This window comes from Maylandia zebra, linkage group LG9 (genome assembly GCF_041146795.1).
Source record: "Maylandia zebra isolate NMK-2024a linkage group LG9, Mzebra_GT3a, whole genome shotgun sequence".
Taxonomy (NCBI): Eukaryota; Metazoa; Chordata; class Actinopteri; order Cichliformes; family Cichlidae; genus Maylandia; species Maylandia zebra.
In genome coordinates this window covers 31,159,110-31,182,884 of record NC_135175.1, presented here as the reverse complement: position 1 = coordinate 31,182,884, position 23,775 = coordinate 31,159,110, and the positions used below count along the sequence as shown (strand labels likewise).

At 40.0% G+C, this 23,775-nt stretch overlaps 1 protein-coding gene across 2 annotated transcripts in view; it reads left to right on the top strand.

Annotated features, from left to right (window-relative positions):
- avl9 (AVL9 homolog (S. cerevisiase)) overlaps nt 1-23,775 on the top strand; it is a 27,122-nt gene extending 3,347 nt beyond the window's left edge. For both annotated transcript variants that reach the window (XM_076888321.1, XM_004551794.6), the window contains exons 2-16: nt 2,796-2,916; nt 7,057-7,142; nt 8,030-8,101; nt 8,758-8,847; nt 8,941-9,007; nt 9,103-9,143; nt 9,229-9,267; nt 10,399-10,468; nt 10,806-11,281; nt 11,597-11,731; nt 11,822-12,041; nt 12,433-12,550; nt 12,642-12,695; nt 20,121-20,209; nt 21,287-23,775. In XM_076888321.1, the coding sequence (XP_076744436.1) occupies nt 2,820-2,916; nt 7,057-7,142; nt 8,030-8,101; nt 8,758-8,847; nt 8,941-9,007; nt 9,103-9,143; nt 9,229-9,267; nt 10,399-10,468; nt 10,806-11,281; nt 11,597-11,731; nt 11,822-12,041; nt 12,433-12,550; nt 12,642-12,695; nt 20,121-20,209; nt 21,287-21,414 (1,782 nt within the window). In that variant the 5' untranslated portion in view covers nt 2,796-2,819 and the 3' untranslated portion in view covers nt 21,415-23,775. The remainder of the gene's footprint in view (nt 1-2,795; nt 2,917-7,056; nt 7,143-8,029; nt 8,102-8,757; nt 8,848-8,940; nt 9,008-9,102; nt 9,144-9,228; nt 9,268-10,398; nt 10,469-10,805; nt 11,282-11,596; nt 11,732-11,821; nt 12,042-12,432; nt 12,551-12,641; nt 12,696-20,120; nt 20,210-21,286) is intronic.

Sequence of the window (23,775 nt, the reverse complement as noted above, 5' to 3'; positions counted from 1 at the left end):
GTGGTGGAGGTTATCGGATAAGGGTCAGCGATCTCCTGCTGGGCGGCACAAGATTGGGTTCCTGGCTCTTTAATCCGTTTCTCTGCCTCTCTTTCACAACCGCCCTCCTCCTCTTATTCACCTGCTGTCCATCTGCTTGCCTGGCAGGATTTCGAGGCCTTTTACATGTATTTTTTATTGGAAACCTTAATCAGTGATGCAGCAGGAACATCCATCACACAGAAATATGTTTACTTATGTTTTCCCACTTACTTTTAAGCATGTAAACACAAATAAAAATGCACAAATGAGCCTGATAAAGGCATTGAAAGTTTTTTAATTCCTTGCATCTGCAAAGTTTATTTTTAACAGTACATTAAGAAACATTGGCACATACATTAAAAATCTGCACCCTAACATGTTTTGCAGTTGGCTTAGTTTGTTTGTTTGGAGGATTACATAGTAATTCATGGACAGATTTGCATGAAAATGCCACAAAATGTGGAGCTCGGTCCAAATTAGACATTTCATCCATAGACACAAACTATTATTTTGATAGTCGACTAGTCACTGATTATTTTTGCGATTAGTCGACTAATCAGATCATCATCCATTGGACGTAAAACATGCATCTTATTGCACCAGCGTCTGCTCTTATATAACTATCATTAGCTTACAGCTTGAAGTGTTTAAGGTCTGTGCTAACTAAAAATAAAGACAAGATGATAGTTTATTAAACTGTTAATGAAATTTGCAGATTGTCTCAGTGAAGTTTAATAATAAACTCAGCCGTCTGCTCCTTGCTATCTAAGATATAACAGGACATTGGAGTAAATTCTCGACCATCTCACACTTCTGTTCAATCAGTTTTCTGTGTGTCGTTTATTCAGCTGTGTGAAAACTGTAATCTAACTTTAATCTTTAAGCAGTTGTCTCTTCCACTTGTGCGGGTCCGCTGTTTTTGTTTTTCAATTGCATTTGAATTAACTCATTCTTTGTAGTTAAATTACTTTACTTCTCTCTCATTACTTCATGAGTAAGGAAATGTGATGTGTATATGAAACTTTCTAAGGTACACTTAAGTCACTGTTGCTGAGCGTTAGTAATTATTTCAAGTGCTTTCACATATGGGAACCTCAATTAGGACCCGACTCAGTAGAGAAAGGATCAATGGCAGTAGAGAAAGGAGCAAAGCTGATTAAACGAGCTGCAGACATGCAGTTCTCTTTCTCTTGTCATTAGAATTAAGTTTGATTACCTGATAGTACTGCTGTTTCTGTGTGCGGCAGTGCGAAGTGATGCTAGGAGCTGGTTTTGAGCTCCTCCCCCGAGGTCTCCTCACATACCTGAAACAGCTCACCTTGGAGGCATCTGGGTCAAATGCCTGAATGTCATATATCCTCCTGATGTGGAGGAACAGCTCTACACTCTTTCGGTCTCTACCCACAGCTTGTGGCTGCTGGTGAGGGTGTGAATGTTGGCCGACCAGTAAATCACCTGGAAAGTGTTGTTGGGATAAACTCAATTATCCTGAATAACACATTTGGCCAGGTTTTGGAATAATTGGACAAAAAGTTTGGACAAAAATATTTGAAAAGGTGTGGGAAACATCTGTTTCGAACTTTTTTTTTACATTTATTGGGTCTTCAGTGTTCTTCACATTGAGATGTTGTTGTTGTTTTGTTATTGACTGCCCCCATGAGTCTACTCTTAATCCAAAGCCTTCTCTGATTTAGTTGGATCTCTTTTTGCCACTCCAGTGACACCAAGTTGGCTTGAGGAGAGTGATTGCTCATAAATCCTCTGCTTCCAGGATGTGCATGGTATTTGCTTTGCAGGCCTGTTTCTAGGCTATTCCTCTGCACCATCAGTTTCATTGGGATGATGTTCTAGGCGGCCTTTGACACTACAGTTGTGGTTGAGTTTTGCTTCGGACGGTTTCCTGTCTGAGTGAAATGATCGAGCCATTATAGGAGCTGGCTGAATTCTCACATTACTAATAACTCCTATGGCAGAAGGGACACTGAAGTGTCTTTTATTAACGGAAAGACGGTAATAGCATGCACCGTCCAACTAAACAGGAAAATTAATGATCAACATGATGTAAATTGCTGCTGCTGTGTCTTCCACTGCATACCATAACTTTCTAATAGGCAGATGCATTTGTAACTTTAGATTTTCATTTTAAGCCCACATACAAACTACAGATGTTACACTATGACAATAAAATCTGGTTTCTATAAATTACTTTCATTTTGTGAAGCACTTTGCAAGCCACGTCTTTCTTTTTAACTCCAACTGCTGTAGTAAAGTGATGTTTTTTACCACATTGTCTACCTTTACCCTTCCAAACAGATGTCGCGTAGGAAGATTTATTACTTTAGAGGCCTTAAAGCGGGTACTTAATACACAAACGGCTCATAATTAGTGATATTAGATTTTAGAATATGTGTCCCAGATACAGGAAACAGTATAACTATGATAAACACAATTAGAGCCGTTAGAGAAGCATCCCTGTATAAATTTATTATGATTACATCCACTAAAATACCTCAGTGAAGCTAAACGTCCAGCACAAAACATCACAGTAAGAAGACGTGGCAAACTGCACCTCCTGCACCTCATTAAGTTTTCATTTGAGGTGAGGGTAAAATGATTAGGAAAACACATGTGAGGTCATTCAGTGCAAGTGATGGAAATTTTCCATGACTTCAAACTGACAAACGTCCTCATTTGTATTCAGTCTGTTCGCAGATGACCCGTGTGAGCTAAAACAGCCTAAATGAGGTGTTATTCTTTCTCCGTTCTTTCCTCAGGTCGAATTTTCTTACCCGCCGCTGATGCCAGACGAGGGTCATGACAGCAACCTGCTCCCAGAAGAGTGGAAGTACCTCCCGTTCCTGGCTCTTCCTGACGGAGCTCACAACTACCAGGAGGGTACGGCACAAACTCACTTTGTAATTAAGTCTTATGAAGTCTTACAAAGATCCCAGTGTTACTTCATTTGCAGAGTGCTGACAGATTGTTTACAAATGGAGCATTTTTCTGCTGAGACTTCAAATGTGCTTTTGAAGCTTGAAGTTTTGCTTATGGGCCCGTGTAGAGTTTTCATGTTCTCCACTTGTCTCCAGGTACTCGAGCTTCCTAGCACAGCCCAAAGACGTGTGTTACAGTCACTGGTTATGTGAATGTGAACACGAATAGTTGTTTATCTCTTTGTGTCAGTCCTCTGTTTGTTGGACGGGCTGTACCACGAAGCAGGCCGTAATATTCATCAAAAGGCATCAAATTACTGACAAGATAATTGGAGGCCTCAGATACCTGGCTGGTTATTATGCCCATAAAACAGGGTTTAAATCACTGTTATTGAAGTTTTTTTATTGAGTTTTCAAAGTGTGGGAATGAGTCAGCAGGTGCTTCTCACACAGGTGATAAAATCATGATTGTCCTCCGGTGATTTTAAAAGGCTGGTGTCACTTCTGTAAACAGAGAGGTGGGTGTGAGCGATAGTGAGTGACTCGCCTGTTGTGGCTGCGGTCATGTGACGGGCCCGTGCTTCACGCTGACCTGTGAAGGCAAATAGCAGGAACCGAGCCAAGGTTCATATCTGTAGTTTCAACTTCAAAAACTACACTCATCAGCATGGAGAGGACAGTTCTCACTTCCTGCTCAGAGCTGTCAGCTGTTTGTTGGTCAGCTCGGTGATTCAGCAGTGAAAAAACGAGGGCTTCATGTAACAGAGACTGCTGTTACACCAAGAGACTGATTAGTAAAAGTATCCAGGATATTAAGGAACAGCTTGCAATAATACACCATTTAATTTAGTGAGTCATGTTTCTGGACTTCAGTTTTCATCACTTTTTAAGGGCTGAAAAACCCAGATTTGGATTCTGGGGTCACTTGCTTTACTTTATATTAAATATCATTAGAAACTGCTTTGTTAGGTTTATTGAAATATGGTCTGGATAAAAATAGAATTGTTATTTTTTCCCAAGTCGAGGGCTGTGTCCAGAAGAGCAGGGCCTGGGGAGGTGCATCCTCTTTGAAATATATTTAATAAAATAAAATTTTAAGTAGTATGCAGATATCTGCAGAGTGCCACCGGCCTATCCCCAGCAAATGTCACTGGGCTAGGACCATTGCTGCAACATAACTGGGTGTATTTACTCAGATTTGTCATGCAGCGTATTACACACGTGACTCACATGTGAAAAATCCCCAGTTTGCGACTGGGAGGAGACATAAACACAACCTCAGGGCTCAAAAGTTGGTGCCAGGCCCAAGCCCAAATAAATGGGTGAGTTGTATCAGAAAGGCATTTGTACTTCATCAAACATGCGGGTGTTGCTTTCTGCTTTACTGAAGTACAGCTTTAATATACTTTTGATGTTTTTCTTTCTTATTATACTTTCATCTTCTACTTTTTTCTACTACATTTTTGGAAGCAAATACTGTAATTTGGCACAGTGGTGTAGTGGTCAGTAGTCAGCACTGATGCATCACAGCCAGGAGGCTGGAACCCTGAATGTTTTCTCCAGATACTCTGACGTCCTCCTGCAGTCCAAAGGCGTGTAATAAATAATGGATGAATGTATGATTAAATTTGGCTTTCCTAAACTGGCCAGCAGTATCTAAAGTAATTACAATCATCTCCAGCTGCAGCTTTAATGAATCAATAAGTATTATCCAGTAATAATGTACATGGAGCTGCAAAATGAGTAAATAATGCAGGAGGGCTCATTGCTGCATGAGCCTTGAGAGTTTACACTGGTGCTATGTCTGATCAATTATGCTGACTTCCTGTGAGCCCCCCTGCTGTCCCCCCGAGTCTAAAAAGTCTCCCTTGAATACATATCAGCCTGAGCTCCACTCGCACAGTTTTCACTGTAGAGAAATCTCTGTGGATCGGTTCCTTTGTTGCCTCCAGCGTGTTGCGAACTGATTAAGAAACAACAGCGGCTGCTTCTGTGAAACACTAAAAGCAAACAGGGAGTCTCCTGCACATGTTTGGCACTGGAAAATCACCAGTCTCATTAAACGATTTCAAAGCAGTTTTCTTAAGCTATCGCATCCTCGCACAGGTGATCCAGTCAGTAAAAAAGAAAGATGGTGATCTAGTGGAGCAGAATCTGTGTGCTGTGTTGAGCAGAGACATGAGAGCTGGATCCTGGCATATCAGGGCTGCTTGGTTGGGTTTGACGTACGGAGAGTGTGGCCTCTGCCCAGATGCCCCCGCCGTTGCCTCTTCTTTAATCTGTGACGTCCACAGTCTAACCTTTGTGACCCCACTGTCGTCTTGTTCAGAGGAAATACTAGTCACGTTGTGAAATCCTCCTCAGCCCCCCTCCTCAGACTGAATGAACGGTTGAGCCCTGAAGTTTTATTCGAGTCTCTTCCTTTCCCCCCCATCTTCTTAATGACAGAGGACAGCTGTCGTGTCGCTGCAGTTTCTAATCTTTGTGCTTTTGATTGATGACTGACGTTGTTTCTATATTGGTAAATATCTCCCAGTGAGTGTAGAAGAGGAATCAGGTTGTAAAGCACATGATTTTTGGACTCCCAGTCCAAACCTCTCAGTAATGAGAATTTCTCCTTTTGAATTCCTTATTCTTCACTGTACATAAACCATAATCATAATGATTTATCTTGGGGGTTTTTTGTTGGGTGAATTTATGTGTTTTTGAAGTTCTCTTCTGCTAATTTTGAAAAGCATTTTTTAAAATGTGTTTTTTGGGAAGCAAAACGCTTGAGATGCCTCCGTAAACAAGTTTTAAAATGCTTAAAAGGATGATGGGAATTTGGACGTCTAGTGTAGCAAAGATTTTATTTGTTCAAATGTCCAGAGTGTCCCTGAATGCACCGAAATAGTTCAACATGACTCTCAAATGCAGTCATCCTTCATTTATTGTTTCTGGCCATTAAAAAATTGCTGATTCCAAAACTGTTGATACTCAGCTCTCTCAGTAGCCCTAAAATGTTTATTGATTGTTGTTTAATAAAACAATTATCAAAGAACTCTCAATGTAAAATAGATGTAATATTCAGTGTTAGAGCCGTGCCTCTCTATCAGCTGGAACACTTAATCTGTTTCATTCTGTGGTGTCCAATTAGATGGCAGGAAATCCATCCAATGTACAATGTACTCTGCAAAATACTGCAACAAAAATTGTGTTTGAAGAAAACAACACAAAACGCAGCACAATGAATAAGCATTTCTGTCTAATATGCTTTTTTTTCTGGCGTTAACTGATTATTGAAATATTAAAATGACTGTTGTACCCTCTGATACGACTCCCTGAATCTTGGAGCAGAAATTGAGACTCATCAGATGCAGCCATGTTTTTCCAGTCTCTTAGGGTCGAGTTTTTGTGAGCTTTCGTAGCTTCAGTTTCCTGTTGTTAGCTGACAGGAGTCACACCCACTGTGGGCTTCTGCTGCTGTTTTTTGTGTGTGTACATCATCAGAGATGCTCTTTTTCATACAATACCACATTCATTGCCACTCGAATCGCCTTTCTTTCTTCCTCTTTCCGATGTTCAGTTTGAACTTCTGCTGGTTGTCTCAACTGTGTCCTCATGCTTCCATGTGATTGGCTGATGGGATATGTGCAGGTGTCTGTCTTGTAAAGCCGGTTCTGAATTTCTTAAACGTTGCTTCTGATGAACTAAAAGTAAAACTTAAAGCAAACATTTTTAAACAGAGTGTAAACTGCACAAACTCTTACTCGTGACTTGTGAGCTGTAGTTAATCTGAACATGAAGAACGGCTTTTTTTTTCTTTTCTTTTTTCCAGCTATCATCAAGCAACTTGTAAATGTTTGCTTCTGCCTTCAAGTTTATCCAGTTTGGCAACTGGTCTGAAAACCTGCCGTCAGTCACTGCAGTTCCACAAACACTCTTTATCTAAACTTACTGGTTTTTATTGTATTGATGGTCTTTGCTGAATCTGCTGTTTTACCACAGAAAATGCATATCAGTCTCATCTAACTGCACACAAGTGATTTTTCTCATGCTGTTTATTCTTTTCTTTCTGCCACGTAGTATAATAATGTGATTGTGTCTTTTTGTTGGTTTGCAGACACGGTGTATTTTCACCTGCCGCCTCTCAGTGGAGACACAAAGTGTGTCTATGGAGTGTCCTGTTATCGTCAAATAGAAGCAAAGGTCAGTTTATGAACGGCAATAGGCACACTTTAATGAGCAGGCACCTATGTGCAGCAGCTCTATGACAGAAAGCTACGCCCATGACATGGGTGGGGAACCAGGCAGTTTATGTAAATATATTTTTTAATTTTACTGATTTTGTAAGAGCCTGGTAGGATGTCATTTGCAGCTACTGCTAAAAGGTTTGAAATGTGCCTTAAACTTCCTCATTTCTTTAATAGCCACCGAGGTTGATTATTTCTGTTTTCTTTGTATTATTGAAGGGTTTTACCTTACAGTATAAAGCACCTTGAGGCCACTGTTGTTGTGATTTGGCACAATACAAATACAATTGAATAGAATTGAATTGCCTCGTCCCAAAAGCAAGAGTAGTTCCTGAAAGAAAGAGGTGTTTTAGTTCCAGGAGAAAAAGATGCCATTGTGATCAAGTGGCTAAAACTAGAGACAGAGCTGCTACGTTTGCAGGAAAAGGGTGACGTGAAGTGTGATGATCACCACTGTAAGTGAGGTCTGTAGTTTCACATTTAATAACTTCAAACATTTGGGACCCTTGCATCTCACATGGTAGAGCTGTGGACCATCCCAGATCATGTCACACTCTCTTCTCAATTTCCCTTTCTGCTCTAAGCCGTACTTCCTAAAAATGGTAGCCATGGTACCTTAACCCTAGCCGCCTGTTGGCTATTATTGTCATTATAGGATGTAAATGTGCATTATTAGGTTTCTGCATTTGCTTCACTTTTCAGACCCAAAGCTGTGTCTGTTGTTTGCATTGAGTCTAGTGAAACTGACCCAAACCTTTTGCGCTGTAACTGCAGCATCAATTTAAAGCAGAGCTTGCAGAGGGAAGTTTATTTCACGATTGTTTTTTCTTGCTCGTCTTTCAGGCCCTAAAGGTCCGGCAGGCTGATGTCACCAGGGAGACTGTTCAGAAGAGCGTCTGTGTCCTCAGTCGAGTGGTGAGTCAGTCACTGGATGACTTAATTTAATAAGCTTTAATTTCAGTCTAAAAATTAAATTAAGTCAGTGGGCCGTAAAATGTTGCAGTGAGCTCACATGGAGAAGTGGAAGGAAATCGTGTAGAGAGGATGTTTTTATTTCCCGGCACTGTGGCCTCCTCACTGTCTGCTGATCTATATGTGTCACCATTGAGAATTAATTCATAATGTTTTATGTTTTACCCTTAAATCTTTTGGCTTTATAAGAAACTTCAGTTTCTTATGAGGTAATATTCAGAGGCAAACCAGGGTATTCCTTTTTTCCCCCCATACATAGGAATAAATAATTGAACATCATTTACAGGGATTCATTGAGGGGGCAAAACACTGTTTTTCCCAGAAAAATCATATCAGCATTCCCTTGTCCCTGTTGGGATTTCCACACATGGTTATGTTGCTATGACAATACAATTTTAGGGAGGGGACCACAGGCCCTGTTTTAGCAGTGCCAACTGTAGAGTGGGGGAGAAAAACAGAGGTAGGAGGAAAAGCATCAAGACAAAGGATGTCGCCACCCATGCTAAATAAATATAAAGCAGAAATTAGCCTGACAGGATTTTTATGGGTCACACTGTAAATGACTCACTCACGTACGGTGTGTTTGAATTTCCTCGCAGCCTCTCTACGGTCTGCTCCAAGCCAAACTTCAGCTCATCACACACGCCTACTTCGAGGAGAAAGACTTCTCACAGATCTCAATCTTGAAGGTGAGAAAACAGTCAGACTAAACCTGTTTGAGTGAGGTAGTAGTATTTGTACCTTCCGGTCAGCTGCTTGCTCACCTCCTGTTTTCGCTGCAGGAACTGTACGACCACATGAACAGCTCTCTGAGGGGCTCAGCTCTGGACGGATCACAGGTTTATCTAGGTACGTGCCAGATCTGTCGGATAACAGGAGGGTTTAACAACAAATCTCAGCTTTTATTTATCCTTTTCATAAACATTTTGTTTTTCTCCCATCAGGGATGTCGCCGAGAGATCTAATCCTGCACTTCAGACACAAGGTGGGGAAAATCTGATTACTTTAAGCACTAAAATCCACCCAAAATATCCTGTTTATTTACATTTTTTATTTTTAAATCTTTGCAGGCTCTCATCATCTTTAAGCTCATTTTGCTGGAAAAGAAGGTGAGAATTCAAACTTTGATGCATCCTTCCCCTTTTCTTCATATAATCTGGTAATTTTGAGGTTCTGTCAGTCCTGGCTCTAAGAGAAGACGAGGCCTCTATGATGTGGCTCTTTTAGCTCATCTTCCCGATGACTCCTTTCAGTCCCTTTCAGGTATAAGAGAGTCCTGACCCAGTTTTTCTAGACAAACATTTCCACCATATTTGCTCTAAATATAACCATATAATGTTAATGTATACTTAGGATTCAGATATTGATCAGTATGCTTTTTAAGTTGAGTGGTGCTCAGTATTGGCAGAGACAGATTCACATTGGATAAAGCTTGCTGTATCTCTGATGTCTCTGATTTGTAGTTATTTCTATTTTTAGACTTTTGAAAAAAGTTCCTGTGCCTTTTTATACACTGAAAAATGTTTCCAAAAAAATTTGTATATTTTAAACTTAGTCTTACCCACGCCTTCCCTCTTCCTTGCAGGCAAATCTGCCCAAGTTACTTTAAACTTGCAACATTTTTCTTTCTAAAAGTCTCCAAACCTGATGTCCAAGATCAGACATACAAATCTTTTTAGGCATCCATATTCATAGACCCATCACACCGGATATTTATCCTAAAACGTTTAAAGGATCGAGCTCAGGTAGTTTTCCAGTTTGCCTTGACAGCAGGGACCTGAAGTTTTGCACAGTTTCTATTAAGAAATGTCTACTGGAAGCTTTTAGCCACTGTGAATTGGCATGGGATGACCCTTTGGCTCCTTTATTAATTGTATTAGTCTTTTATACACTTATAGATCCTGTTAAATTCTGTGTGTCTCGTCCATTTTTAAATATTTAATGATCTTAGTTGCTGTGAAGTCCACCCTCCATTATTTGACTTAATACATTTTTAAGGCTGATTCCATTACTGCCATTTAAGTCCTGTTAAATTGTTGATCTGTGAATGCGATTTACTCGTGTGTGTGTGTGTGTGTGTGTGTGTGTGTGTGTGTGTGTGTGTGTGTGTGTGTGTGTGTGTGTTAGTTGTGTTTTTAAAAACGTTTTTCTGCTGTTTTGCCTTCATGTCTCACTTCTTATTCTGTCTGCTCATCCATTTTGTTCCTCTTTTCTTTCTTTCTTCTTGCTCATGTTTGCAGGTCCTGTTCTATGTGTCTCCTGTCAACAGACTAGTAGGAGCTCTGATGACAGTGTTATCGCTGTTTCCAGGTCAGTAACTCCAAGAGGAAGACAGATCTGGCACTGATCTTTTGAATCAGGGCTTTGTGACACCCGGCACAGGAGTTCTCTAATAAAACTGTTTGTGTTGTTTTTGTGTTTTGGATTCTTGTTTCATTTTATTGATTATTTTGTTCCAGTTTTGACTTTATGCTCATTCTAGTGATTATTTTCGTTTTTGGCTAACTGTTAGGCATATGACACATTCATGTTATGCAAACCTGTCCTGCAAATATCTTTGTGCTCTTCCAGTGTGAAAGGCTTTGCAGCCTGTGGTGCAATTGTAGTAGTAGACTGATAGAACGTGTTTGCTGTGACATTCGTGCAGGCATGATCGAACACGGCCTGGTGGACTCGTCCCACTACAGACCTAAGAGCAGCGTGTCAGAGGACCAGAGTTTAGTGGAGAGTGTCTCGGGTGCCGAAGAGTTCGTCTCTGTGTCTGTCACCGACATCGATAGCTCCGCCCTTGACCTCGGGGTGGAGACGGCCCAGCCTGCCACAGAATCCTCTGGGAATAGCTCAGAGGGCGACAATCACCACCTCAAGCCGCCCTCACGCATCTCTCCTGAGTCCTCCGAGAGCGAGTGGGAGACTCTGGACCCCAGCGTGCTGGACGAAGGTGGACCGCAAGAGGCACCTTCTGAGACTGAGCCAGAGCTCCCGGAAACATTTGACTCCAAACCCGGAACGCCGATCACAGTGCAGCCGCAGGCAGTCACCGGTCAGGGAGGGGTCACCCAGGGCCTGGTGTCAGGTCTGGAGGAGGATCAGTACGGCCTGCCACTCGCCATCTTCACTAAGGTAACAGCAGCGATTAATACTTCTGTTAAAAATTCTGTTTCCTTTGAATTGGTGCAACCCTCAGACCTAAATCTGAGAGGACTTTTGCCGATTGCCGTCTTCTTGTGAGTCTTTTCTGAAGTTTTCTGCGTGACCCTGATTGCACCTGTTCCTGTTTCACCTTTTTGATTAGAAATGTCTTCTTGACACAACTTTATAATTTATCAATATTGTTTAATAATTAACCATTAAAATCTCAGCTCAGACAGCTGGGTGGAGATAAGCAGGTGTACGGCTGTCATAAACACAGCGGCCTTTGTCTTTTCTTGTTTCCAGGGTTACCTGTGCCTGCCCTACATGGCGCTGCAGCAGCATCACCTCCTGTCAGACGTGACGGTGCGAGGCTTTGTCGCCGGAGCAACCAACATCCTCTTCCGTCAGCAGAGGCACCTCAGTGACGCCATCGTCGAAGTAAGTCCCGTGTGTGTGAAACTGTTGTGTTAACTTTTTAAAATGTAAGTATTTAATTTTTTTTTTTTTTTTAATACTTCACTGCTTCAGGTGGAAGAAGCTCGTATCCAGATCCAAGACCCCGAGCTCAGAAAGATGTTGAGTCTGACCACTGCAGACCTGCGCTTCGCCGACTACTTGGTCAAACACGTGACGGAGAACCGCGACGATGTCTTCCTGGACGGGACGGGCTGGGAGGGTGGAGACGAGTGGATCAGAGCCCAGTTCACCCTCTACCTTCACTCCTTACTGTCTTCTGCATTACAGCAAGGTAAGACAATCAAAACTGTTCACAATAAATGTGTAAAATAAACACATAGAAAGGCTCTTACAAGCAATCACATGCTTCCATAAAACACATGTGGGAGCTTGTACGCATTTAGAAATGGACGGGGCGTTTATATTAGGTTTAATGTCTTCAACTAAATCACAACAGACAGAATAATGTGTGAAAAACAGACAAGACGAGCGGGATAAATAAATCTATCCTGCATTTCTAGCTGTTTCCACATCTGATAGTTGGTTTTAACTTTATTTCCAACTAGTACAACTTAAAAAAAACCTCATAAAGCTCTCATCCTGTTTAGATGCCTTACTAGTCAGGATTGGCGCTGCCATATTGCATGTAACTGATGTCTTTGTTTCCCATCTCTTCCTTTCAGATAGCGAGCGGCTGCTGGCAGATTACGGGGCACCTTTCGTCACAGCGTGGAAGATCACCCACAACTACCGGGTGTGGTACAGCAACAAGCACCCCGGCATGACCGCCGTCACCCCAGGGTAGGTGGACAGGAGAGCGACTGACTTCTGTTACCTGCAGCTTTTGAATGTTTCTTATTTGTTTTTCATGATCCCATCTTCTCCGTTGTAGACATCCGTTCCAGGGTCAGTACAGCGTAGCCGACGTAAAGCTACGACTCTCACAGTGAGTGCAATTTCATGTTATCTTATTATTATTTTCTTTTTCTTCTAAAAATCAGGGATTTGTATCTAGTTTTAATAGCAGATAAGATGCAGGGTGAAGCTTCACCCCATCGCTTGTTTTCTGCAGCTCAGAGCGTGTATGTTGCTGCCCTCTAGTGGTGGTTAGAAGAAGTCAAAGCTGCAGCAGCAGAGGGAGCAAGAGAGTATGGGGCTCCTGTCTTTAAAGCCTTGCTTAAAGACTATCTGCAGAACTTTCCCTCTTTATTAAACCAAATACAGAGTTTGTAAAGTGACACCTGCAGGATGCAGGAGTACTCATCGTGAGACCTTGCCCCGCCTTGACCTTAGTTGTCAAGTGGTCCCACGAAACCTTGGCTGATTGTGACGCACTCCCATTTTCACACCTTGGCTTGTGTTATTAGGCACAAGATCAATAGGGGGTCCATAGCTGGACTCCCTTAAGGTGTAATAGACCTCCCACCCACTCCATGACATGCTGGTCAGTCACAGGAGCACGTTCAGTGAGAGACTGAGTACCAAAAAGCACCACTGAACCCACTGTAACCAAAATAATTTCCCCTAAGGATCAATAAAATATTCTGATTCTGATGACCCTCTGAGGGACACTCCCAATAGGGCTTACAAATCTGGGACTCTCCACCAGTTCCTCTCTGAACTGAAGAAGCTTCTTGGATGAGAGGTGAAAAGAAACTTGAACAAGTCCAGACGCTTTTCTTTCCAAGCTACTAAGACTACGATGACCTTAATGACTGAGAACCTTCAGACATGTTTTGTTAGTACTAAACTCTGCATTCAATACTGTTGACCGTTACATTATGCATACGTGCTGAGATACTGGGCGGGTGTATCAGGGTCTGCCTAGGAGTGGTTCTCTTCTGTGCCTGCTTCAGGTCTTCTTCCACTTGTCTTCTCAACAACGTGATACAAGATCACCCCCCCCAGGCACATTCTGAGCATTTTTAAGATAAGTTCTCCTTGTTTGTTCCCCCTGCCAGACGTTTTTTTTTTTTTTTTTTCTTAAAGTAACACTTTAGGTATCCTTCCCACTTTTGCTGAATCCTCTAGCTTTTACTTTGAAGGAGCTGTCTAATTTTTAACACATGCAAAAGTTGATATATTTGTACCGTAAAGATCTTGACAGTTTATTTTTAAAAAGGGCCAAAGTTACAAATAATGATGCCAGCGTTTGTGTAGGTAAACCCTATGAGCCAAAGGTTCAGGCTTCAGATTCCTTCAGTGTTTTCTACTGTTGGCTCTGTAATGTCACAATGAGGGGTTATCAGTTTTTTTTTCAGACGGGCAATAATATGAGAGTCTGCACCAAGGCCCAGTAAAATATAAATAAAGTTTATTTTGAACTTTGAATCATGCAATTGTTACTCTAAAAAAAGTCCAAGGATGAAAATATGGAGCTGGAAATGGTAAAACAGTGTTTGCTTAAAATGCCAAATGAAGTAAAAATAAGTCAAAATATGGGAGATTGAGAGTCCCAGCTCTGAAGAATGTGTTTTTAAAAATTTAGCGTCTGTTTTTAGACCCACTGATGATTAAATTTCCAATGGCTGTCAGGCTCGGTGCACCCAAACACCCCAGCTGTGAATACTTTATGAATACAGTATATGACAAGGAGCAGCAGGCAGCGCGTCGCTTGGATGGATATAGCAGCTCAGCGGTCAGAGTCGTCTCGGGTCGGGGGTTGCAGTGGCAGCGAGGGTCTCATATCAGCCGGAGTCATTAATTATGAGTGAGTTTCATTCTCAAAAACGGAGCCAGAGACTTCTTCAGCCTCAGCTCCAGTTTCATTCCAGGAAGTGTGGATGAAAGGCGACTCCGTCCACAGCTGGAGTGCCGCGTCTAGTGTTACGCTTCAGATAAATGCCTTCCCACCACAAACACACACACACAGTGGAGAGTGTCTAGGTCCCTAACTTAGCTTCATGGTAGGATCTGCTTGGCTGTCATACCCAAAGTTCTCGCTTTACCCTCTGGTGTTCGGTGACATGGCCCCTGAGAAATTTGTCGTAATGCTTCAGTAAACAAACACACAGACAAACAGCACAGGGTTAGATTAGTGTAACTGCACAGCGTCCAATCAGGAGACTTCTACTAGATCAACAGACACCCCTGTGCACTTTTAGCACATTTACTTTGAAAAATTATAAAACGTATAAATTGAAAATAATGTAAAATTAGCAAAATTTCAAATTAAAATTCATTAAATATAATAAAACATATTTTGCAGTTTAAAAAAAATCATAAATTATTGAATAATTTTTAAAATACTTTTTGAGAATCGGAGCAGTGACTCTGCAGACTGCGCAGGAAGATTTTCTGGTAATCGGCACATAGAAATGACTTGATTTAAATTTGGCAGGTGTCCCGATTAGGATCACGTTCCCGTTAACCTCTGGAGCGCTTCCAGTACGGCTGCTATATTTAGATTTGTGAACATCTCCGTTTACTATGAACAAAATCTTTGCAACTGTTTATTTCCGTAAAGACATCAGAATCAAATATCAAGTGGCACTAAATAGGATGAGAAAGGTCACCGATGTATTACAGTTATTGAATCAAGAACGCGCGAGAGTTGTCTTTTAGTAGAAAATAAATAAATAAAAACAAATACAATAGAAACACTGAACGAGTATTTTTACACATGCAATATAAAATATTAAGTATAAAGAAGCCAAAGCAAAAAATTAAAATAGTCACAAAAAAACAGGATGATTATTTGTGTTTGTGAGAACATATTGTGTCATTTTATTTATTCAGTTATTTATTTATTTATTGTGAAATAAAAACTTCCAATAGGAAGTATATTTAGTGTCTGCAGGACACATGTTGTCCAGATGCTTTAGTATCACCATGGCAACCAAGAAAACAGAGCTTTAAAATGAGTAGTATGCGCTGTACTTTTTCCTAAACATAACCAAGTCTTCAAAATCTTCTTTTTTCCACAGAAAACGTAGCATTATGACGATGTTTAATAAGTTTTAGTATTTTAACTTGGAAACTTCAAGTAGAAATGCAAAAACCTCTGACATAAATGACGCAAACTCTGGTCTTTGGTGTGAACCGTGTGAACACTTCACCACCCAATCCCCCCAACTTCCTGTTTCTCCTTTTAATTGTAGAAAATATTCATTTTGTGTAGATATATCAGTACATATGAGACTGTGCAGCTGAAAAATTGTGCTCAGTCAGAAAAATAAGGAGTGGAAATTCATGTGCAGGCATAAAAGATTTAAAAAAAACAAACAAAAAAACAGGAGGACAATTTGTATTGAGAAACATGAATCAGTAGATTAGAAGTCACAAGTGTTTTGCAACCTGCTGCGTTGTATCGGCCAAGACAGCTATGAGTCACACCAGCCAATAAAACAGCATATTAAAATGTTCTATCATACCAAGAAAGCTTGTTGTGTTTTCTTTAGTAACATGTGTCATCGGTGACCTTTTATTTATTTATTTGGTGTCCGTCAGTCTCGGGACATTCTCCTGACCCCAAAGAGCTGCCTTGATGCTTCTCATCAGCTGGAGAATCAGCAGAAAGCTCTCCCCCTGTGTTTCCCTGCATCGGTAAACACAGAGCTGTTTTACTGCAACTTGAGACATCACGGCTGGGGAAGAGGGGGGGACTGGTGTTAGTGGGGCAGACGGTGACGAGCCTGATGTATCCCACTGCTTGGGAAAGTTTAAAAGAAGGCTGAGTCTGTGCACTCCACTCAGCTCATCACTGGATTAAAGAAAGAGAAAGACTCAGTGCCACGCTTGACTTCCTTGTGAATGTGCTGTGTTGCATGTGTATTATTGAAGCGCCAGGAGGGGGCTACTAAAGGCCAACTCTTTTCATGTCCCCTTGTCATCAGCATTGGACAAAAAGCAGCCGGTGGCAGAGATGCTCTCAGAAAACAGAGTCATGTGATGAGCTGCACGGCTGCAGAGACACGCACACACACACTGATTCTTTACTGTTGGCGTACCGCGCTCTGCTATATAAGGAGCTGTTTTTTTGGGTCACTCAGCTCGATGGAGAGTGCACACAGACGCTCTGGGCTTTCTGGAAACCAGTGTGAAACTGGGTGGCAGGTTTACATGTGAGCCACAAAGTTTCCATTATTTCACCCAGATTTCCCCTGAACACATTCAAAGTTAAGATTTTTTCCAGTGCTGCAGTTCATCTTGAGCAAAACATTTAAAACCGTGATTCTGGATCTCGTTCATTAGTATTCATTAGTATTAAACTAATACTCTAATTTTGATGTATTTCTGATCATATGTGAGCTTTAAGATCTTAAGTAGGTTTCCTTAATCATGTGTAATGAATAAACATAAACCACTAAACCAGTGTCAAGAGCCATCCTTAACCCTCAAGCGACCAGGCTAAGAATATCCAGATGGGATCACTTGTGACTTATCAGGAATTCAGTTGTTCATGTACCAAACAAGGAACAAATTAACAAAAAAAGACGAATTTGCAAGGAAAAAGTAACAAATTCTCAAATTAAAAAAGAAAAAAGAAAGTGTTTTGTTTGTTTTTGTTTTTTTTAACTGAAAAATTGCAACATTTTCCTGGAAGGGGGGGGGAAAAAAAAAAAAAAAAGAAAATGCCAGAAATTCTCAAGGTGAAAGCCACAGACTTACGAGGAAAGAAATCACAGGTTTCTTCTTTTGTTTTAAAATTTGTGAGAAAGAAGTAACGAATTTTATAAGGAAAAAGTGACAAATTCAAAACGAGCCCTTTAAAGCAAATCGTGTTCTGGCTTTTCTTTTTCCCCACTGAAAAACCAAAATAAATTCCACAATATATTTTGTAATTATTAACTTACAAAAAATGCCCACTGTAGCAAATATGATACAAATGAACACTCATATATGCAAATTAATATTTCATTTATTTTAAAGACCAATCGGAAGGTTCAATAAACACTCAGTTCTCAAAAAATGTTTCTTTTGGCAATTATTTCATGGTTAAGGCTTTAAAAAGTTTTTTAAATTTTACATCATATTTTCTACAGGAATACTTTCTTGTTAATATGAAAGCCGATAATATCAAAACAAAGGAACCGCATATTTCCACAATTTCTCTACATGAAACGAATGTAAAAGTTGTGAAATTATTGTTCGGACACATTTTGACCATAAGAAATTGTCATAACAGCACATGTCAACAGACGACTGTGATGGTAAATTAACCCACATTCATATAAAGGAGATTATATGGATTAAGTTTAAAAAAAGCTTTTAGTGTCAGAATGTTTAAAATAGTCTCAAATCCAACATGACAGGAATTGTTAGCAGTGCTAATGGACGTTAGACACTTGCATCAGGATAAGCTTTGTTAACAGGGACGTTTGCAAGACCAAAATAAATAAATTAATGGTGCTTTTGTCCCTTACTCATATATTTTACTCTTACTGATATTTTATTTTTCTAGATTTATACTAAATATGGTCTCCAAGAAACCCTGGGAACAATGTGCTGCAATACAGTCATATACAAAAGATGATTAAACAACAACAATCATCCAAACATTAAAGACAGCTGCTAATTTTGCAAGCTTTGCAGATTTTTTTTATTTAAATTTTTTTAATTTGACTACTGGTGGCACTGTTGAGTCGGTGATGGTAACAAATGGGGTGCTGAAAATATAAAACAAACAGATTTTATTTTATTTTGTTCATTTAGGAAACTTCTACTCTCACTTATATTCGGTTGCTTTAACTTGCGTGACCCAACTGCCCTGCTGGGATTGTCCGTCAGCAGATCCTCTACTTTAGCCAAAAAGAAGCACAGCGAGGAGAGGTTCCTGCCGAGGAAATGAGCAGCCACAAAGCTGGATTATTGATCCTAGCAACATGGGCTTAGCAACCGCAGCTTGTTTGGCAGATCCACTTGCAGGCGACAGCGCTGCAGGGCGCTGCCGTCTGACTCCAAGATGCCGCAAAGTTGACGCTCTGCTCTGCTTCTGCGGAGAGCGGTGTCACGTCGATGCTACTCTGGCTCTGTGTGGTTTGAAGGAATGATGGCACTACGCACACGTCTCATTTTCTGTTTGGTTTTAGGTTTCATATGTAGACTTTACATCCTGCAGGCCTCTCAGAGCCACTCTGAATCTTGGCAGCAGTTTTTCTTAGTGGAAATCTTGAATGTTTGCTTTAATATTCACAGTTATTGCATTGATTTAGTTTATTTTCTCTGCCTTTTGATGTGTATTACACTTGACATAATAGGGCCAAAAAGGGAGGAAGCTCCCAGGAGAGGATGGGTTATATTACAGAAATGTCACAAATTTATGAGGAAAAGAAACTCACATATTTGAACTTTTTTAAAAATGAGTTAATAAATAAACCAAAGATGGACAAGAAAAATTCCCAGACTGCAAATTTATCATTATTAAGACATAAATTGAGGTTTTTTTTTTAGTTTTTTTAAATTGTCAAACTTTAGAAGAGAAAGAAGTCAAGTGAAGCATAAAAAAGTAACAAGTTATTGAGGAAGAAAGTCACGATTTTGTGACGGGAAAGAAGTCACACATTTAGGGGGGAAAAAATCAGTTATATGAGGATGAAAAGTTTTATAAAAACCTTTTTTAATAAGTCCCTGCAGACTTGTAGTCTGAATCGCAGTCTTTTAGGTTAAATATGGCCATAAATATGGAGAATAAAAGCGAGAGCCTGCCTTCATATTCATTAAATTCTGTCTTAAAGATTTTCTTGTTTTCCTCAAGCATTTTATTTAACATAACATAAACATAAATAAGACAAATTGAGACTTGTTGGCTCACAGAACATATGTGAGTGTGTTGAAATCCAGTGACGTAATCACATCACCTGTAAGTGCATCCCAAACCTCGGCGTTGCGGGCCTCTGGTTTGATTTTCACGTGTAGTAAACTTGACAGTGAGTTTATGTTCAGATGAAACGGCTGATTAGAGGCTTGAGTGACAGACGTCTGCTCTCTGCAGCTGCTGACATATATCCCCATCGTCTTTTTTAACTACGCCGCTGTTTGCCCAGATGATGCAGGAGTGAGATTCCTGCTGAATGTCAGGTCAGCGGAGATCCGCGTGAAAGGTTGTGTGCTGGATTCGCGCCAAGCTGCTGTTCAGATAAAGCTAGGCGCGGCCGCATTTAGCCCTACATTTGTTGTGAAACTTAGTCGTCTTGTTTCCGCTGTTGGGTCAGCTCCGATCATCACATTCACCACCTGTGACTGATGCTCAGCCTCTTTGCTGTTACATAATCCTCTATAACAGGTTTGTGCAACATTGAGCAACAGCACGTTTATGTGGTTTCTTTCCTGGAAAGGAGGAAGAATTCCTTTAGTGTCAGATTGTAGACAGGGAGATGAAAAGAGACTGCTTGTTCTGGGCGTTTGTGAACCTTTTGTTTTCTCTTTGCAGCTCGGTGCAGAACAGCGAGCGAGGGAAGAAGATCGGAAACGCCATGATGACAACCAGTCGCAGTGTAGTCCAGACTGGGAAGGCAGTCGGTAAGGCAGCTGCTCAGTTAAACCCAGATCAAACTGTTACCAGTCAACATGTCATTAAAGTGCAAACTTTGAGCTTTAATTCAGCTTTCAGTTTGAGCCCCAAAGAGATGACAGTACAAGTGAAGTAGGCCATCATTAGGCTGAAAAATAAATCTATTAGAGAGATCCAACAATGTGGCACATTCCTAAAAAGCAGACGGGCTGGCTCAGCATCACCAAAAGGCCTGGAAAACCACTGAAGTGGATGATCACAGAATTCCATGGTTCAGAAAAACCTTTTACAAAATACAACCAAATGAAGCATTTTTGAGGAGGTATGCATATCATTGTCAAAGGCAAATATAAATACAGAAAGTTGACAACAAGGGGCAAAAAACACCAGTTACACTCAAAAACAGGAACGCCACATAAGACTTGAAAGACTTATGGCAGGAATGGGGAGCTCCAGGCTTTCAAGGGCCAGTGTCCTTTAGATATCACCCTGGGTCAACACACCTGAATCAAATGATTAGTTCATCAACAGGCCTCTGGAGAACTTCACGACATGTTAAGGAGGTAGTTTAGCCATTTAAATCAGCTGTGTTGGATCAAACACACATCTAAAACCTGCGGCCCTTGAGGCCTGGAGTTCCCCCACCCCTGACTTATGGCATGGAACCAGGAAATGGAACCTTCACTTCAATTTCAGCTTGCTTTTATTTATGTATTGCCAAATTACCACAAGAGTAGCTCTCAAGGGAATTTATATTGTAAGGTAAACACCAAGCAGTAAAGTACAAAGTGATAATGAACCAAAGCAAACCGCAAAAGCAACCCAAGAGTTTCTAAAGGGTAAAGAAATTGAGTATTCTTCAGAGACTTAGTTACCTGATCTCTGTCAAACACAGCATGCTTTTAAGTGTTTAAATACCAAACTGAATGAAGTTTTATAAAAGACTGTAGAAACACTTACAGACCTAGCTGTAACCATGACTTTGCCCTTATTAAGTAATCAAATGTCTACTGTAAGAAATCGTTCTGGTGTCACTGTAGGAAAAACAAAAAAGTAAAGTGAAATTCTCTATTTTCCACTCTCAGGTCAGTCAGTGGGAGGAGCATTGACCAGCGCCAAGACGGCCATGTCCACCTGGTTCTCCACATTGGCTCAGCCGGCACCAGCATCCACCCCAGCCTGTCCTGAACCTGCCACTGCAGTCAAACCGTGACAACTGACACCCCCGGAAATCCTCATTGACTCTGTTTCTGTGTCATCCTCTGATTGTGAAGCTTGGGGGCCGACAGAGTGAGCGCTAGTTTCATGAAGGATAGTAAATCTCTATTCAAAATCAAATGAGAGCCATCTGAAATATACAGCCATAAGTTGGTGTTTCTGGCACTTTTTTCCAGCATCATATTTGCGGGGCGCATCCCAAACAAGGAGGCAGACACTGCCTTTGTGTTAACTGTACAGTCCATAACCACTGTGAGGCAGAGACTGCCACTGCTTTTGATCAAAGCCAGAAAATTCAGCAGGTTGCATTATTATGTCTGACCGCCTCTTTCTCACTGCTGCCGTTTGTATTGCTGGATGCTTTCCTGTGAGACACTAGAGATGCTGTTCTGGAGTTTGCAGTGTTCACTCTGTGCTGCATATTTATACAGTTTGTCTAAAAAGGTGACTATTTTGCTGAGAAATGACATTAAGTAAAATATATATAGAAAACATAAGTCACAGCATTGAATGGAAAAGCATGATCTGTGGTCCCTTGAAAGTTTTAATGGTACACATTTTAAATGCAGTCTGGATCCCGTTTACCAGTCCCCTGTGGTAACATTGTGGTTAATGCAGTAACAGCGTGAAATATAACGTATCACTTACAACAGCAAATCAAGTGGTAATGAATCAGAATTATCGTTTTTAATTTAACAGGACTGATTTTAAATGAAAAAATCAAAACAAAAACTTCTTTATAATAGTCGCTAACATCATCAAATTTAGCAAGCTAATGCTACTTTTTAGCTAGCTTGAGAAAAAGAATATTATAAGGAACATTATTGATTGCTTGATTTTTTTTTTAAACAAATAACAAACAAACAAACACCAAACAAACATAGCCAATGAAAAGTAAGTTAAAATTTCTGTATTATTTAAAAATTTTGATTTACTTTTAAGTTAAAATTATTAGATACCCAACTTCAAATGTTGACTCCTCTCTAGAAGCTAACCTGAAATTTTAATTTATGGATAGTAAAAAAGTCAGAAACAAGCTTTCCTAGAAAACATGCAGTTATAATGATTGACATTTTTTTTGAATATTGTTTTTAAAAAGAGAAGAATTTAATAAGATGAGTCTAACATTTTTTTTAAGCAAAAGTCCCCCCCCCCAAAACTAAAACACACAAGAAAATTGGCTAATGTTACTTTACTTTTCAACTAGCTTACAAGTTAAAAAATGTAATTGTAAATGTAAAATTAAATTTCAGATTTCTTTCCTTTCAGATGGAACTTCAGACTTCTAAGTCGTTGTGATAACAACATTGTGTTTATGACTTAAAGTTTATGGACCTTTAAATCTTTAAAATCTTTGCAAATGTAGGAACTAATACGTGAACACTATTAACATGACCATAAGACACTAATGTTACAAAGAGAAATGTTGGTTTGATGTGACCATTCAAACAAAGTTAACCAGTTAACTTTGTTTGAATTTTTTTTTGCTGCTGTTACCAGAAAAACAGACTTTTTTTTTTAATGGCAAATGTTAGCTTTAGCTAGGTAACAGCTAAAGAAAAAGCTGGCGTAAAAAACCCACCAATGTTACTTAAACTGGCTTAATTTGGCTGTTCCAGGATATTTTGGTGAGGAGAAATAAAATAATTTTATTTTAGACAATAACGGGAAGGAGTCAAAAAGGAGAAAATGGGAAGCATTTTTTTAAACTAACTTGTAGCTTAAGTTACTGAGTCCACTGTATTGTTTAGTATCAATTATTTTTACATGTAAATGTTTTTATTTGATTTACATTTTGTCTGTTTTGTGGAAATATGTAATTAAAAACGGTATCAAATTGAATAATTCTTTTCAGTTGACATTACTTGATTAGTCATAGCTCTAGATTTGATTCACTCCTACATAAACATTACAATTCCAAATTTCAAATCGCGAACACGCTGTTATGATAACACCACAATGTTATTACAGAAATCCTTGTGAACCTAATGTCTGATTGTGATGAAACCCAGCTGTGTTTGACAGGGTATTGTAATCCCTTACCTAAGCCTTTTTGTACTTTACTGTCAGTATACATGCATAAATATCTTTTAAAAAGTATATTTGAAGATGGTAAAGCAGACAACTTATTTATTTCTTGTGTAACTTGTTGTCCCACGACTATCCATGTTTTGTTGTAACAACACTGGAAAAAGTCCCAGTCTGTGGACCACTGTGTATTTGCACAAAGCAGCTGTTATATCTTCTTTTTATGGATCTTTACCTTGTATAACTGTAATTTTGAGGTGCTTGAAGGATCTTTTCCCTCCATGCTACAAATACTCAACAACTGTTGGATTAAAAGTGGTCCAGTGAG